This window comes from Podarcis erhardii, assembly GCF_964252035.2.
Source record: "Podarcis erhardii genome assembly, chromosome: 5".
In the NCBI taxonomy this organism is placed as follows: Eukaryota; Metazoa; Chordata; class Lepidosauria; order Squamata; family Lacertidae; genus Podarcis; species Podarcis erhardii.
The window spans coordinates 96,864,919-96,883,001 of NC_138509.1; the positions used below are offsets into that span (position 1 = coordinate 96,864,919).

Consider the following 18,083-nt stretch of genomic DNA (forward strand, 5'->3'; position numbering starts at 1 on the left):
AATTTAAAATGTATAAACAGATGTACTGAGAAAACTTGCATAGCAAAAACAAAGCAACAGGACTCCCAAAATTTAAAACAACCTGTAGAAATTGAAAACTACCCCAAAAGGCTGATTAGTAAGGCTCAAATCATAACATAAAAGTCTTGAAAATATATACAGAGGCCTAAATAGTTGCATACACACATAAGAAAATTAAATAAAAATGTCTAGCTGCAATTCTCAAAAGGACGCCAGAGACTCGTGTTGCAAGAGGCATCCAAAATGAAACCTTTTATATCAACTGGAACCAACTGCCTATAATAATCCAGTGATATCAATGGAAAGGAACTCTGGAACGGAGAACTTTTAATGTGCATAATGGAATCAAGGGAGGGCTTTTGACCCTTACTGGCAGAAAGCCAGAATAAATAGGTAACGGAGTGGAAGACTCAAAAAGTAGCAGGAAAATAGTGACAATGAAAGAGAGGGAAACATGCATGCGGATATTCCCAGCAAAGAGAGAAAATCCATTTCCTCACTGAAACCTTTTGGAGTGAAATTGCGTAGGGCAAAGATCTAATGCAGCTCCCTCCTTTATCAATGGCTTGGCATCCTGCTCACATGCCCCTTCAATGGTCAGGTCAAACGTCGGGTACTGAAGCTCTGCAGAATGTCCCACCAGATCTACAAACGCAGACGTCTCTGATGCATTCCATTGCATGTCTTTTCAAAGCTCTTGCAGCCTGCCCTGTTTAAATCTTTCCACGTGAGCATTTGATGTCACAAACCACATGGGTGCTACTACATGCAGTAACTTTTATATAAATGCATCCTATTGGTGTGTCTGCAGTGAATAAAGACAACAGCAACAAAGGAATCAAAGGGATCCCAACAAAGTGGGCCCCTAAAATTGGGGTCCTTTTGATATGCAGTTGTGGGTTACTTTCCACAGACTGGTATATTGCACGGCAAGCGCCAATATTTGCTTAAACTGCATTGCAAAGGTATGATTACATGATTAAATGTCAGGCTGCAGGTGAGTCTATTCTGGGCCCCATAGAATCACTCCTGCCACACAAATGACTCCTTCAGGCTGGCTCCCCATTGCAAAAATGCATTCAGTGGCTCCCCACTGCCTTTCAGACACAATACAAATGACCCAGGCCCAGCAGCCCTTCAAGTCCACCCAACATTGCTCAACATTGCTTTCCTTATATTTTTATTTATTTGTGGTTTTGTTTTTAGGCATGTCTATAGACACCTGTCCCTCCCCGCCCCCCAGCAAAAAAAAAAAAAAAGTTATAGGCTGCACAACAGAACTAAAGCAATTTAAGCTCCTGAGTTGCTTTTAAAGGAAACGGAAGTGGAAAAGGCAGGGGAAAACAGCTGGCCCTACCATTTGCAGCTGGACCCCAACTCACCATTTTCTCCAGCCCCCAGGGACAGCTGCTTCTGATCCTTGGTCTCCCTTGAGCCATCTTGCTTGCCCTCAACATCTTCGTCATCAAACTGAGCCTCTATAACAACGTCCGGGCTGTTAACATCGCCTTTTCCTGGATCACGAAGCACACAAGCGCCCGGGGAACTCCCAGGAGGATCTGATCCTTGAGCTGTTTCTGTTGTTTCATTGTCACAACTGTCCGGCTTGATTACCTGGAGAGTAAAGAGGGAGAAAAATCGCATTCTGAACTGCATGGTCCAGCATGGCTCAGGGGCAGCCGTACACCGCTTCTGACCCTGTTAGGTCTCCCCGCCCCTCCAAATCCTTCATCCCAGAGCCCTTTCACATTAATATGGGAGGGGTGACTGCCAGTGAGGAGCAGCAGCAGGATGGGACCGGCCTGGATGGCAACTCTTCCAGGTCAACTTCACCCAGAAAGCAATACTAGCACACAAGAAAGAAACACACCATGTGTCCCAACACACCTTGGTGCCAAATTATGTGAAGTCCATCATGCAGAGTGGGGGGTGGGGCATTTCCCCACCATTCCTTCTTCACAACACAAAAGGTCTGAAAGGGGAAAAACTGGGAACTGCGAGCAGGGGAGTGAAAAACCCTCCAATGGCATAACTCTTTTAGAACGATGACTGAAACAGTTTTAAAGCTGTCTTTTAAAATCACAATGTTAAATCGTCGTGATCGGACCAAGGCTGCAGAGTTAAGAGGGGGAAGTGCCTGGGCTAGGCACACACACACACACACACACACCCGAAAGTCCCACGAGGGTCTGTGGGACGTCGAGATGTCCAGCGGAAGCGCCAATCTCCCATTACTCCCCCCTCGAAAAGTACTGCCAAAAGGCAATGTGGGGGGGGGGGGAGTGTCAAGAGCGCTTAAGGCGGCAACACGACCCTGCGAGCCGAAGCCACAAGCTGCCACCAAAAGCAGGAAATTTTCCTAACAACACTATGGAGCCGAAGAAAGAGTAAGAGGTTTTTAATCTATTTTCTGAGAAATAACTGCAGCAATATCGCCTTTGACTGGGTGATGGAACAGGCAGCGCTCCTAGGATTCAGTGGTGGGAAAACTACTTTCAGATGTTGCAGAGCACAGAACATTGTCAGGGGTTTGGGGTAACTGTGAAGAAGACTCCGTCTGGGTCAGATCCAAGGCCCATCTAGTCTAGCATCCCATTTCCTACAGTAGCTAAGCAGATGTCTTTAAGAAGCACAGGAGCAGGGCATGAAGGCAACAGAACTCTCTTGCTCATGTTCAGCAACTGGCATTCAGAAGAAAGGTGGTAGAGTCATCATGACTAGTAGGCTCTGATCACCTTATCCTCCCTGAAACTGTTTAACTATATATTACATGAAGCACTTCCTTTTATCTGTCCTGAATCTGCAACCATTCTGCTTCACTGGGCGGCTGTCGTTATTTGTATGATCATCCGCAGGACAACTCGTGTCACTTTGTGTTTGTTAAACAAACCACAGTTTAGTGTTACGTGCAAACAAGACCAATTTCTATCATAAAGTGAGGCACCTACAACTCCAGATGTGATCTGTCCAGCGCAGAACAGTTTTCATGGGGAACTGTTTGAATCCCCTATAGTCTTATCAGCCACAAGGCTATTGATACATCCTGATGGACAGAGAGTCTGTTGTGAGTTTAGAGTGAGGAGCTCAACAGGAAAATGGTGAATGCTTCTCAACTCACCCTGTTGAGCATCTTGAGATAAGGAAGCCTGCAAACATGGATAGCGAAATTGATGGACTATGCCGAAAAGGCGAAAATGACAGGGAAGTTCAGACACCAAGGAGATAAAAGATTTTTAAAAAGAATGGACTAACTTTGTAGAACACCTGAAGGAGCACTTGTAAACACTTAAAAACATTAGAAGGTTTAGAATAGCACCAGTGATATAATTAGGGTAAATTTTGAAACAAAGGAGATGAAATAAATTTGATAAAGATATAAAGATGCAAAAAAGATAGTAGTTAACAATGAGAAACCGGGGAGGAGGGTGGGGAGAAGTCTGGGGGCTGAGAACCCCCAAAAGATAAATGTTTTGTTGAATTGATATGAATGTAAAAATGTAAGCAAAAAAATCCTTAAAATGAAATATTTTTTAAAAAGCAAGCCTGCAAACAAGGAATGGTGTTGCATCTGTCTCTGATGAGGTTTTTAAAGACTGATAGGTAGACTGACACATGCACCCTCTTAAAAGGGTACTAAGTCCTGCCAAAACACTAAGAACCTGAAAACATCAGATACAAAAAGGGGAGGGGGGGAGGAAGGAAATGGGATAAGGAAAAAAGGAAGAACACTAAGTAACTGTGAAAGGGGCAGAGCACACCTTGCGAACAAAGCACCTTTAACAAAGAGTTGGAAGGTACTTCCTAAAATAAAGAAAGAGAACCCTTAAGGAACATAAGAACTGCCTTGCTGGATCTCATGAGGGAGCCATCTAGTCTAGCATCCTGTTTTCCTCGGCACCTGGGCTCCCCCGTCCTTCTCACTGGTCCTTGGGGCAGGGAAACACAAAGCTCCCCGGTGCAACATTATGCATCGCCCCACACTCACTGCAGCTGGCCATCTCTGTAGCGCTCAGGCAGAAGGCAAAGCTCTCTGGAAGGAAAGGTAGCCAACAGGTTATGTTGCCTGAAGAGCTGAGACAACCGGTTTGCTCAAGTGCTGCTCATGAAGAGGTGAGTGTTTTGGGGAGTCCAGGTGCAGCCCTTCTCTGGAGCCACCGCTTAGCGTGATTTATTGTCTGATTTATTCTCCCTGTGGGAGAAGTCCAGTTCATGCTCCTAGATAGACCAACACCAAACAATTTATTGCAGGCCATTAAAAATGTTGACCAAATAGATCTTTTCCACCAAGCCACACAACACTCAAGAATAGTAGAGTTCTATTGTTGCTTTCTCCTTCACAAATGGCATTTGCACCAACCAGAAATATGTGTAAGTGGTTTGAAAAGAACCGTTCTCATTACACTCCCCTCCAGGAGACTCTGCCATGCTCCCCCCCCCCCCGGGAGGTTGCTCAGAAAGGAATGAGGCCCTTGAGCTGGAAAAGATTCCCACCCCCTGGCCCAAAGCAAGCTTTGACCATGTTCCATTAGAAATCCAGTATTCCAACATCAAGTGCAGTTCTCATAAATGCAAATGGGCTGGGCCAAAGACGATAAATGCAAAATCAAGAGGGGCTTCTAAAACTGCTGGAAGGGGCCAGGTGAAAATCAAGGCAGGGGCCGGGGAGTGATCAAAAGGGTGAAAATAGTCATCTCTCCCTCCCTTGCCAACCTTTGGACTGACATGGAAATTGGTACCTAATGCAAAGGAACTGCACAAGAGTCATGATGAGTAGCTGCGGAATCAATGACACTGAAAAACTATGGTCTGCCCACGCTGGTAACTTTTTAAAAAATAAATAAATTACAAAATTTAACTTAATTTGTACCACAAAAATGTAAGTGTTCTCCTGCAGCCCTTAAAAAGAAAGGCAAAAAAGCCTTTCAGAAAAGTGACGATTGACAGAGATGTTGGTCCTCCAAGATTGTGTAAGCGCTCAGCTCAGGAACTGAACATGGGGATTTAGAGAATAATTCAGCAATCCAAGAATTTGACTTTTTTTAAAAAAAGAAAAGAAATGCAAGCTTCTGCCCCTGAACTTAAATGTATGCAAACAATGCCTAGTAAGATCTCACAGGCCAGAGGAATCAGTAAGCAGGATTTCCAGCATCTATGGGGCAGGGGATGTTCCTGCCAACCCCCAGGTTGAACAAAACCAGAATAAATTACAAAAAGTAAAAGGTACAGTTGATGTCAATCTTCGCGAAATATACCAGTAGCAGAATTTAGCTTTCTGTGCCACGGAAAATGGATTGCCTTGGTGCATAATTTTCTTCCTTCCTTTTTGGCTTTATTCTATTCTGCTGCTTTAGCAGAGGATAATACACTCCTGACCTTTAAGGAAAGAAAATTGCTGTGATGTAACATATTCAGAAGCATGGGGGGGGGGGAGCAAATTATTCTTGGACCATCGCAGGTCCGTAGCGCCAAATCAAGCTCATCCGGACAAGTTCCAAAGCTGGGCGGGCGAGCCTTGAACAGCCTTTCCCCAATTCCTCTGCCAAATTCGGGATTTTAGGGAGCTGGTGCATCAAAGCAGCAAAGACAAGAAGGAGGAACAGCTCGCTGCAAAAGCCAGCCCTGCAGGAGCTGTCCTTCTGCTCACAGGTGGTAGACTCTGCAGCAATTAGCAGAATTTCACTGGAACAGCATTGCAGATTCCGGTTGTTATAAATACGATGCCTCCAGGGATGTCACGCATTTATGAAACCCAAATTTAATTACACTTCATGTTTCTATTACTGCAGCTCGTACATGCAGCAATAAAAGCCAAGGCAACTATAATTATTAAGGAGATACCATTTTGGGCTGCTAGCTCAGGCAATTTGCAGCCCTAACTCCGCAGAAGCTGTCAAGAGCGAGCGCGCAGCCCCTGCCCATTATTAGGCTCTGCCTGCGTCAATCGTTTTCTATAAAGCAATTTTGCACTTGCTCTGAAGTTAGCAGCTTTCCAGCGGACGGCTGGAAGTGCTCAGCAAGAAAACAGCCTCCGAGTGAGCCATCCGTCAGCTGCGGCGTTGCTCTTCCTCTTCCCAGTTGCGGGCTCTGGCCCTTTAGTGGACACTTGCCTGACCTACTTTCTGTGCCTCAGTGCAGCCCCTCAAAGTGCATTCTAGGAGAAGGCAGGTTTGGTTAACAGCCCAGTGGATTTAATCAGGAAACCTGGAACTTAACCCAAAAGTAGGGTGAGGGCGGAAGCAGTTTTACAGCCCAGGGAACGCTCTTTAAGGTCTGTGGCCGTGGCTCTGCTACTGAACCTAAGTGGCTCCCCTCCTACAAGCAGCCTGGGCAGGAGATCTGCATTGGGAACGGGACGTAAGCTGCCTGGAGAAGGAAGAACAGGAAGGTGCTGATAAAATAAACAGCATGCAAGAACAGCTTGCTCTGCTGCGACAGATCTTGAGATAATTGGCTGGGGGGGGCTTGTCAGAATTCCTACATCCCCATGGCCAACAGGTACCATTTTGGCTTTCGGCCCCCAGTTTCGCTCACAAGGCATGTGAAGTTGCTCAGCCTTGAATGTCACATCTTTTTCCGGGCATTGTATGTGACATCCCGGTGGGTTGGCAGCTACTTGGAGAAGAAAGAAGACACCGGATGCGTCACGGGTAAATTTTATCACGCTGCTATCTCAGTGTGCTTCCACTGGAAGCCCAAGTAGCCACTGCCAATCCGTTTCTTGAGAGAAGAGGAGATTTGGAGCAGGACAATCACTCCTCAGCCCCAACTGATAAGCCTTCTGCCACCTGCACACATGGGTTCCACAGCTGTGAGGTCCTAACTCTTAGATGAGATTGACTTTATTATCAAAGTCTGGCCACCTCTTGGAGGATCAGGTTGACCAGCAAAATATATTTCCTTAGATGGCCACCAGGCCATGGTCTGGAGAACAGTCTGGACCCTGAGCATATGGAACATTGCTGCTTGAGGTACGGGGGCCAAATGTGCCTCCTTCCAGTTTTAACAAGTTCTGCCCTCCTCCCAAGTTTCCAGCTCAGGGGGAACATTGTGAGCAGACTGCAAGCCTCTGAAAAGAAGGCCTGGAAGCACAGAGCCAGCAGCTCACAGCCATAATTAACGGCAGGAAAGGAGAGCAGGGAGAAGGCTCCCTGCAGGAGCAAGAGAAGACCCAAACCACACAGGGGATCTCTCTCCAAATTGTGCTCCAAGAGCACTCAGTTCTTCTTGAGAAGGAATTAGTTTTAGGCCAAGAACAAAGCTTTGCTATCGAGTTTATTCAGGCACAGTTAAGAAGCTGAAGGAATCCAGTCTCACCTCTGCTTTGGGGAGAACATAACTTTTCCAGGACAGCTCTAAACAGTTAACTTGTAGTCCCTAAATCTTAAAACTGGAAATGGGGGGGTGGGTGAACGAGACTTTTAATGTCACCAGGGAGCTGGAGGCTTCCAAATTGCAATTGACACACTCCTGGTGCAAAGAAAAACAAGTGGCTCAGTTCACTGGTTTCAAAACCCATCCTTAAGCCATGGTTCGGAGCAGCCTGCTCTAACTTAATGCAATCTAGATTTTTCTGGACTAGAAACAACATCTTCCCTAACCATTATCCATGTTGGCTGGGGCTGATAGGAGTTGTAGCCTAAACATCTGGAGGACTCAATGTGAGGATGTGCTAGTTTAGGAACTGGAAATGAGCTGCAGATTCTGTCCTCGGGTCTCTTGCCCTCTTATGCTCAGATGCCCTCCACCCTTCCCTTGATTGCTCCAATCATATCCTGATGTTCCCTCCCAATCAGACATGCTATGGTTACTGCTAACCAGAATTCCCTCCAAACCATTGTTTGCAGACCTGCCCCACTGCAAACTATGGTTTGGAGGCAATCTCCACTGTCAGACGCAGGGCGCCTCTGACTATCACCAGTTGGGAGAGTGCTGTCGGATGCTTCTTGTGGGCTGCCTGTAGGCATCAGTCTGGCCACTGTGAGAGCAGGATGCTGTGCCATGCTGAAACTTTGGCCTAATCCAGCTGCAGGGCTCTTCGTAGGTTACTATGCTGCTCTGGAAATGGCTCTGTAGAAAGGCAGGAAATTCAAAAACCTCCACCAACATTGCCCACTGCTGCAGAGAACAATCCCAAAAAAAGGCATTTTAATTCCTGCCCCAAAAATAAAAATCTTTAGCTCACGTCTGGATCCAAACGCCTCATATACACCCCTGCAGCAGGCCAGTGTGTTAATAAAGCTAACACAAAAACCAGAAGAGCTGAACTTCAGAGGGGAAGAGACACTGGATCCAGCACGCCAACTTGACCACAAGGCTTTCTTTTGGGGGTGGGGAGGGGACACCGGATGCTTTGGAGAAGACTGCTGCCTCAGCAGTCATCGCAGCGTTGCCACCACAACACACCACAGAAAACACAACACACCATTCCTGCCGAGCACCTGCATCCATCAACCCAGGAGGTTTTGCCATCTCGTCCTCCCCCACCGAGTTGGACACACGTCCCAAATGCCCACTGAGTGGGGAAAGCGCAGCAGGGCCTGGCCGGGAGAGGAAGGCCAGAGCTTCTGTGCCTGCGAGCTCAAGCCAAGCAAGTTTAAAGATTAGCATCTTGGAATGAAGGACCGCGGCTTTGCCGAAAGGAAAGGACACCAGCTCTTGTTTGTTCCCACCTGGCTAAATAGAGAGGGGCTGGTTCCAGTAAAGGGAAAACCACCTGTCCCCTGTCCCTGTACTGCCAGAGAGGATGGACAGCACAGTGCAAATGCTATAGGCATTTGTATGGGGGGGGCACGTTAAGGCAGGCAATGGGGGGGGGGAATCTGGCAGCCAAACCCAGGTTCCCAAGTCTGCACTGCCAGAAGCGGGTGCTGAGAACTTCATTTTTGCTACAGTGCAGGATCACTACGGTCAATGGCAAGAAGGCACAGCTACTAGCTCAGCAAATGACAGGTGACAGAAGGGGGTTCCACCAGCTTCTCCTCAGATCCTCCTGTCTAAGCAATGTATCTTGTGAGTAAAAGGAAGCTACTAGCATCAGGGTGGACCCCACTTGCCAGCCAACTACCTGTCGTCCCAGTTATCTGTCTTCAGACCTCTTCAGACCTCCGGGCCTGACAGTACGCACCTGATTTTGAGGGGTGGGGGACAGGGGATGAGGAAAGGCAAGCCCTTAAGAGCCTGGTGGAGCATATGGAGTGTTAGGGTTTGACTTCACTGCCTCCATTGTCTCTTGAGATAGTTAAAAAGGTAAAAATTAAAGTACCCTGGACAGTTAAGTCCAGTCAAAGGCGACTACGGGGTGCAGCACTCATCTCGCTTCAGGCCGGGGGAGCTGGCATTTGTCCGCAGACAGCTTTCCAGGTCATGTGGCCAGCATGACTAAACCGCTTCTGGCGCAATGGAACACCGTGACGGAAGCCAGAGCACACAGAAATGCCATTTACATTCCTGCCATAGCATAACTGCCAGGGTGCCAAACAGCACTCTCCCAATGGCGCTCTCTGGACTCAGTAGGACCACTGTAACCAGACTGCCCCAATTCCAACAGAGCATCTCTAGGAGGAGACCATGGGTCCATAGTATCAAAAGCCACAGAGAGATCAAGGAGGAGGAGCAAGGTTGTCCCGTTCTCAAGAGAAGGTCATCCATCCGGTTGACCAAGGCCATACTTGACATCTGATTTGGCACACCAGTACCCAAATCTAATCAAGTCATGTTCAGACATCCCATTCAGGGTACTGCTGGATCTGTTGGTGTCCAACAGGGTGTCCAGGGGGTTTTTCTGTGTTCTGTGTAACATGCTTTCCAAGGAAGCTTATCTTGGGTGGGGGGTGGGGGTGGTCTTCCTTCTTAATATTATGCTCTGGACCACTCAATTGACTAAACCCTTACACTGCCATCTTTGCCAATCCTTATAAAATGCTGAGCAAAACCATGAGATGCGCTTACATAAACTCTGAGCGTTACATATTCCTGTGCGTTTTACAAGCGTGTTTATTTAGGAAAAGACATTCACCCCCACCCCACCCCCACCCATTCCCAAAGATATTTGCTGGAGACTTATTTAACACTTATAAAAGGAGCAAGCCTGCACCAGCACATGCCCGGAAGGGGGAAATAAACTGACAATGCTAACCGGGCCTAATGGCGGGGTACCTCTCCAAAATGTTTGCATAAACCTGCCTCCTAAGGGCTAAAAGCACACAATGAAGAGATGTGTTCAGAATTGCTATGCTGCTCTTTGGAGTTAAAACTATCACAAAAGGCAGCACACACGTTTGCCTGCTGCCCACACAAACACAGCGAACGTGAGCAAGATTTACAAAGGGGCAGCTTACCACAAGGTACATAAAACCACTTGGTAAGCTGTCTGTCTGTGTTGCCCTGAAAAGTATTGAAAAGAATCTTAAGAAGACTCTGGATTTCTGCTCGAGAACAGAACTGCATAGGTTTTTGATTTAACTGAGCTTTGCTGCTCGATTGCTGACCGTCTCCCTGCATTGTACGTCTTTGGGCTCCTTGGGCAGAGTGGCAGTCTATAAGTAAGTCCTCCACCAGGTCTGTGCTGGGCAGCATCTGCAGCTCCTTGCAGAGCCCAGGTACCCCACTGACCCCTGGAGAACGCAGATAGTTGTATCAATTGATCCTGGCTCAGGGTGGGCAGGGGTTTTCAGTGCTAACAATTCAAAAACTTGTGTACCTTGGCATTCCAAATTCCGTAGCCAGGGGGAACACCCCTGAATTCTGCAACCTTTATAACTTAGAATCATAGAACTGTAGAATTGGAAGAAACATGCAGGGGCGATCTGGCTAGAGCATCCATGACAGGTGGCCATCAAACCTCTGCTTAAAAACCTCCAAGGAAGGAGAGTCTACCACCTTCCACTCTCAAACAGCTCTTACCATCAGAATGTTCTTCCTAAAGTTTAGTCGGAATCTCCTTTCTCATAATTTGAATTTATCGGTTTGGGTCCTACCTTCCAGAGCAGCAGAAAACAGGCTTGTTCCACCTTCCACGTGGCAGCCCTTTAAAAGCGTGGCAAGACTCTCCCTGGGGTGTGACAGGGCAGTTCAGATGTCCCCATGGCAAGCCACTACTTGGCAAGTGTCAGCTGCTTCTGTGTGCGAGTGCACAGAAGCGCACCTCCGAGCTCAGGATCAAAGCCCTTGCCCACGCTTTACTGCTGTGTCGGCACTTGGGCTTTTGATGGGGCTTTAAGTGCCGGCTCCCGGGGGTCCCCACCGCTGCACATGCCTTGACACACTTTCAAAGGCCAGAATGGCACACCTGGGACAAAGCACGCACGGCTCAGGAAGCAGGCTGTGGCCAAGGAAAGCAACAGAAATTTCCACAGTTAACTCGAGCCACTGGCTGCCAACAAGAAGGCTGCTGTGATTAACGAAAAAGAGAAAGAGAGAGTGAGAAGAGAAAGAGAGGGGGGTCATAATTGAAATCTGACATATTTGGAAGCTCCTCCAAAAAAGTGTGCAAGCATCAGTGGGAAATTTCCCCAATTGCTACTTGCCACCCAAGATATGCTTGCAGCAGAAGATTGCAAGGGGGGGGGGGGAGAGAGACAGACGGACCAAGCTGAACCGTAGCATGAATTCCCCAAGCTCCTTCCACTCTATGAAATGCACCCAGTCAACAGCCAGTCTGCATGGTTATTTTAATCTGGAAAAATGCACATTGTTGTGATGGGTGTGTGTGCTTGTGGCAGAAGGGATTAAAAAATAATAATAAATCAGGGCTGCATGTCACAAGAGTCAAGTTCTAAAATCTGGAGGGACGCACGCCATGGTGGGAGAGCACACAGAAGTCAAGGAGCCATTAGGAAAAGAAACATTGACAAAATTGGCGAGTTCCTGCTGGTGCTTGCAACATGGGCACTCTTGCATTTTTGTGGCACACCAGGAGCTCAAAATAAACAACGTGAAACTTTTCAAACCAGAAGTGGTGCAATAGAGGGAGGGAATCGTGTCCCTTGACAACAATGCAATTAGTTAGTTGGTCCAGGTGACTCCTGTCCAACCACATTCCATTAACCACCATGACTTCCATATCAGCCCATACATTGGAGGGGGGGGGGAGATCACAATTGTGACCAGTGTCAAAACAGTGGGTTTCCGTTCCGGATGGAATCCAGTGGTTTCCCCACAAATGAAGCAACAACTTAAGGACGAAACACTGGATCCCACACTGAAATCTGGGTCCGTCTGTTCTCAGCATCCTGGACTCCAGCTCCCAAGTTCTGCCTTTTTGGCAGATGCCAAAAAACAGTTGCAGACTTAAAACCATACAGATCAGAATGTTTGTATGGCAGGAAAGGCCAGTGAGGATGGGCAACTGAAGCAGAACAACAAGCTGAACTGCCTTCAGAGGTGCTTTCCTGCTGCTAAGAGAGATGGCAGGAAGAAGTGTCCTGTCTGCTCAGTCCAGCCTGATGCAATTCCTCTGGCTGCATTGTTTCTGAGGTCAGGGACATTCCTGCTTTCTAGGAACTCCATGCTCTTTTGTACTAGCAGGGACCGCCGCACAACTCCAGAGCCCATTTTGGTTTTTACAGCTGCAGGCTGGCGATATTTATAGCCTCTGCCCCTGCAGGACGTGGAGGTCGCTGTTTAGTTTATTGACAACTGCTGGTTGAAATTAGCAATTTATGTGAAAAATGCACCAAGACAAACAACAGTAGCATCAAACGGTGCAAGCTAAATATTTTGCAAGCTCTCCCAGATGTCAGGGAGGACGGGCCGTTTCCCGCTAAAGCTTCCATGAGTTTCAAAAGAAGAATGGAAGTGGGCAGATAGCAGACAGGGCATTATGTAAGAGGGGCTTACTGAAGCGCTGCAGACTGGGAAGAAGAATCAAGCATGAGTACAGGTTGGAGAAGTGGGGAGAGATTAGCATAGCACTTCCATGAATGATTTCAGGCACAAGCTAAACTTCACTTTAAACCTATACTGGTTTTATGGCAGTTTGACTAGCACAGCTCTCCCCACACCCAAACAATTCAGGGACCTGTAAGAGCATAATAAGATCTGTGCTGGATCAGGCCAATGGCCTATGTAGTCCAGCCAGATGCTTGTGGGCAGGATCCCTCTCCCTTCCTGTGGCTTCCAGCAGCCGGTATTCAGAATCATTGCTGCCTCCAACTGTAGAGGCAGACCACAGCCATCTTGACTAGTAGCCAATGATAGTCTTCTCGTCCACAAATTTGTCTAATCCTCTTTTAAAGCCATCTATCCTATCCATTCTTAAGGAAATCAGCCCTGATTGCTCACTGGAAGGACAGATCCTGAAGCTGAGGCTCCAAGACTTTGGCCACCTTATGAGAAGAGAAGACTCCCTGGAAAAGACCCTGATGTTGGGAAAGATGGAGGGCACAAGGAGAAGGGGACGACAGAGGACGAGATGGTGGGACAGTGTTCTCGAAGCTACCAGCATGAGTTTGACCAAACTGCGGGAGGCAGTGGAAGACAGGAGTGCCTGGCATGCTCTGGTCCAGGGGGTCACGAAGAATCGGACACCACTAAACAACTAAACACCAACAACAACAATCTAGGTTGGTGGCCATCCTTGCTTCCTGTAGCTTGACAGGGCGCAGAGAGGTCTGTTAGAGATACCTAGCCCTCCCCCGCAAACAGTCCTGCAATTCCCAGTGTTCCCTGGGAAGCGAGGAAGGTTGTTAAACTGATTTAAGGCTGTAGGTGGACCACATGAATCACCACGGTTCTTAATGGCCAAAGCCCCGTTTCCAGCACCCCAGGCGGTGTTCTGTAACTGGAGTGGTAGAGGTCATGCTCTGCATGCAGAAAATCAAGTTCCAACCCTGGCAGCTTCCTTTCCAAGGAACTCAAGAAAAAGGATGGAGAGAGAGCCTCTGCTGGAGACCATGGGCAGTCACTGCAAGCCAGACTGGGGAGCCCTGGGCCAGCTGGACCAGCAAGTCTATCTAAATGCAACTCCAGAGGTTCATCAGCCGCTGCTGGTCGCAATTAGCAGGCCTATGGAGAAAGGCCAGCAGCACTGAGTTGGGTACCAGAGTTAAAGGAGGCTAGGCTGGAAAGATTCAGAGAAATAGGAGGACGATAAGGCCGCAGAAAACAAAGCAGACCTGGACTTTGTTTAGCCAAGACTGAAGGAGTGCTCTCGTTAGTGACCGCTGGGTTATTTTAAAGGTTTCTCAAAGAAAGCAGCCTTTTCCTCGGAACCGAGGATAAGGCAAGAAGCATCGCAGGGATCCAAACGAAGAGTATTAAAACAGCAGAGGGTAAAGAAATTTAAGAGCACTTCTGCAATGGAAGAAGCTGCTCAGGGATCGTGCAGTCTCCCTCCACAAAGGAAAAGAAAGTTGGGCAAGGACCAGAAATGCTTTTAGGTGCAGGATGTCCTTACCAATTGGAAACCAGAATTTGAAAAGGGATTGAAAAGCACAGGGAAAAAATGCCTGGATTCTGCATTCTGGTCTAGAAAGGGAATGATCATTCTTCCCACTGGGAACCTGGGAGCAGCAACCGTGGGTGGCCGCCATCTCCTCCATGCCTTGGAATCAGGTTCATAGAATCAGAGAGCTGTAGAGTTGGAAGGGACCCTAAGGGTCATCTAGCCCAACCCCCCGCAATGCCTGCCCATGGCAAGAAACAGAATGCCCAGACTAACTGGGCTGTTGCCCGCGCAGGGCTTCTGTCCTTATGGACTAGAGCAGGGATGGAAGGGTGACCTGCCCCTCTTGGCCCAATTTCATGCAGGCAGTGGAAGCCTGGAGGTGTGGGGAATAGGAGGTTGGATATGGGGCCAAACCCAAAGCGGCAATGGGAGGAGGAGGAGCTGGGGAGGGAGGGGAAGTCTTCTGCCAAGGGATCCTTCTCCATTCAGTCAGTGTGATGGCCTGGGATTCGGACTCAGAGGCTGAACCTGAAGAATCCCAGCCTGCACAGGAGTCCCCGCCTCCAGAACCAGCTGAGCTGGGGCTGGGGCATGAGCCTGAAGGGTCCTCACCTGTGCTGGGTCCTCAGGTGCAGGCACCAGCTGAGCCTGCTCTGACTCCTGAGGTGATGGAGGACCCATTGCCTGCAGGTGCTCCACTCTCGGCCCCGTCAGAGGAAGCTGTAGTTGCCTCTGGGTCCGGTAACCCTCCAGCCTCTCCTGAGCTGCGGAGGCTCAGGGCAGAGAGGCGGAGGAAACTAAGTTCCCGCAGGAGGAGGGCTCGCCTCCAGGCCAGGAGAGGCGAGTCACCAGAGGATCGGGGCCGTCCTATGCCTCAGGGCAGATAAAAGCCGGCCCGCCCCAGCCCCAAGTTACGGGAGCAACATTGGTGGTTGCTAGTTCCTGCCTGAACCCTGTCCTGCTTTTCTGCCAGAGCTCCTGACCTGCCCTGGCTCCCTGCTTGCATGCCTGTTCCTGACTTCACCCGGCTCCCTGCCCTGCACCCAGCTTCAGCTACTACGGACTGCCTCCAGTTTGCACCTTTGACCACGGACCGGACTTGGACCTCGCCTCTTGGGTAACCCACGGGACCAGCACAGTCAGTTCTGGGTGCAGAAGAAGAGGGAGGCAGGGAGATGGTGGGTGGCAGCAGCTGCCCTGTCTTGCCTGGCCTGGGCATTGTGGTCATCTCTGCTCCACATCCTATAGGGGGACTGCTTCCAAAAGGGACTGCTCTTTCTCAAGCAGCCAAGGCAGCCAGAATAGCCACTGACACATGCAAAGAGCTGGAGGCTCTTCTAGGCAGCCAGAACCTGCTGGAACTGGCCCTGTTACACGTGCCACAGAATACCTGCTCCTCATTTGTAAGAACTTGGGGGGGGGGAATGCTAGCAAAACCAATAAAGAAGGAAAAATCAGAATTTAACGAAAATAATTTATTATAGAATGCAAGGGGGGGAAAGGTAGAAAGAAATATAAAGAAGTTGAATTGCTGTGGAGGGAAGTAGAGGGTGGGTGGTGGGTTTTCTAATTAAGTGCATAATTATGCAGCTATTGTAATTTAGATATTATATTTTATGTGAAGGAATCATTGGGATTTTGGTTATTATGTATATATGTTAAAAATCTTTGGAAAAAGAAAAGGGGGGGATGCATGCAAAGACCCCTCCACCGGCACTGACATGGGGCGTGTCCGAGCTTGTGCCCGGAAAAATGAAAACAAGACGCTCTGCGACTCCATCAACAGCCTGAATTGTTTGCCCAATTCTTTATCCAGAAGCAGCAGGTTCCTCCCACACTTCTGAGGCGGCACACACGTCACTTCGTGACCACTTGTAATGAATGAAGAGTAAGTTACCTGGAAAAGGACGTCACCTGCATTTACCAAGCAAGGTGTGGCCCCACCAGACTTCAAAGCAGGGCTTCTTAGGAAGAGCATCAGCTTACTCCACCAGGCCTTCTGGGTTTCACTTCTTGATGTCACTATCCAAATTTGTTTAACTCAAAAGAAAACACACTTCTCATTCCACTTTAGTAGCCAACCAGCGGGGGAAACGAAGCCCAGGAGCTGAGCCTGCCTCATATCAGCTCCCTCAAAAGAAAGGCCACAGGCATTCGAGGCTCATGGAAAAAAAAAAAGCCTAGATAATTGTCTATGCAGCTCAGCATTCTCGCTGTGGAAAGCCAGCCAGGTGCCACCAAGGAAATCAGCAGCTCCCAGGTAACTGAAACCATCTCGGGATAAGAAAAGCCCGGCAGGATTAGACCAAACACCCCCGGAAGTTCATAGAGGGAGGAAGAAAAGGCAACCAACTTCCCAAAGCATCTGCCCCAAGCATCTGCCGCTCAGAGGGAAAGTGCCCCTGAAGCTGGAATTGCAAGACTGACGTGTGTTCTCATAACCAGAAGCAGCAGAATAAAATATGCTTGCAAAATGTGCATATGCGGACATGCGAGCACACTCAATCACATGTGCTTGCATGTATGCATTTGGCTTCCTTCGAACAGACTTTGGGATACCATGCATCGGACTTCTTAAGCTTTATTTTCTTTATGACAACATACAGATGACCATGCACATCCTCTGCAAGAACCATGGTATCTTTTAAATTCATGTACAGTGGTGCCTCGAATTACTTACGCTTCAGGTTACATACAGTTCAGGTTACAGACTCCGCTAACCCAGAAATAGTGCTTCAGATTAAGAACTTTGCTTTAGGATGAGAACAGAAATCGTGCTCCGGCGGCAGCAGGAGGCCCCATTAAAGTGGTGCTTCAGGTTAAGAACAGTTGCAGGTTAAGAACGGACCTCCGGAACAAATTAAGTACCGTATTTTTCGCCCCATAGGGTGCACCGGCCCATAGAGCGCACCTAGTTTTTTGGGGGGGAAATAAAGAAAAAAATATTATTTTCCCCCCAGGCGCAGGGCTGGGTCGGGGGAAGCCCGAGCTTCCCCCAACCCCAGCACCCAGAACAGGCTGCTATCCGCTAGCCGTGGGAGAGCCGCGCGACTCTCCCACGGCTTGCGGAGAGCTGCGCGAAGCTCGAAGCCTCGGGCGTGCTGAGCTCAGCGCGCCCCAGGCTTCTGGGTGCAGGCAGCTCTCCGCAAGCCGTGGAAGAGCTGCGTGAAGTCGCGCACCTCTCCCACAGCTTGCGCATAGCTGCCTGAAGCCTGGAGAGCGAGAGGGGTCGGTGCGCACCAACCCCTCTCGCTCTCCAGGCTTCAGCGAAAGCCTGCATTCGCCCCATGGGATGCACACACATTTCCCCTTCATTTTTGGAGGGGAAAACGTGCGTTCTATAGGGCGAAAAATACGGTACTTAACCCGAGGTACCACTGTATTTATGTAAATTTATCCATCGCAATGTCCTGTGGCAAGGAGGCTAAGAGGTTCACAATGAACTAGGTGCACAAGTACATTTGGGTTCTCTTAAAGGTAAAGGGACCCCTGACTGTTAGGTCCAGTCGCAGATGACTCTGGGGTTGTGGCGCTCAACTCGCTTTACTGGCCGAGGGAGCCAGCGTACAGCTTCCGGGTCATGTGGCCAGCATGACTAAGCCACTTCCCATCGGAGTGGTACCTATTTATCTACTTGCACTTCATGCTTTCAAACTGCTAGGTTGGCAGGAGCAGG

At 48.7% G+C, this 18,083-nt stretch overlaps 1 protein-coding gene across 2 annotated transcripts in view; it reads right to left on the reverse strand.

Annotated features, from left to right (window-relative positions):
- The window catches only part of DIS3L2 (DIS3 like 3'-5' exoribonuclease 2), a 200,211-nt gene that overhangs the window by 118,652 nt on the left and 63,476 nt on the right, over positions 1-18,083 (reverse strand). For both annotated transcript variants that reach the window (XM_081862181.1, XM_081862182.1), the window contains exon 7: positions 1,404-1,635. In XM_081862181.1, the coding sequence (XP_081718307.1) occupies positions 1,404-1,635 (232 nt within the window). The remainder of the gene's footprint in view (positions 1-1,403; positions 1,636-18,083) is intronic.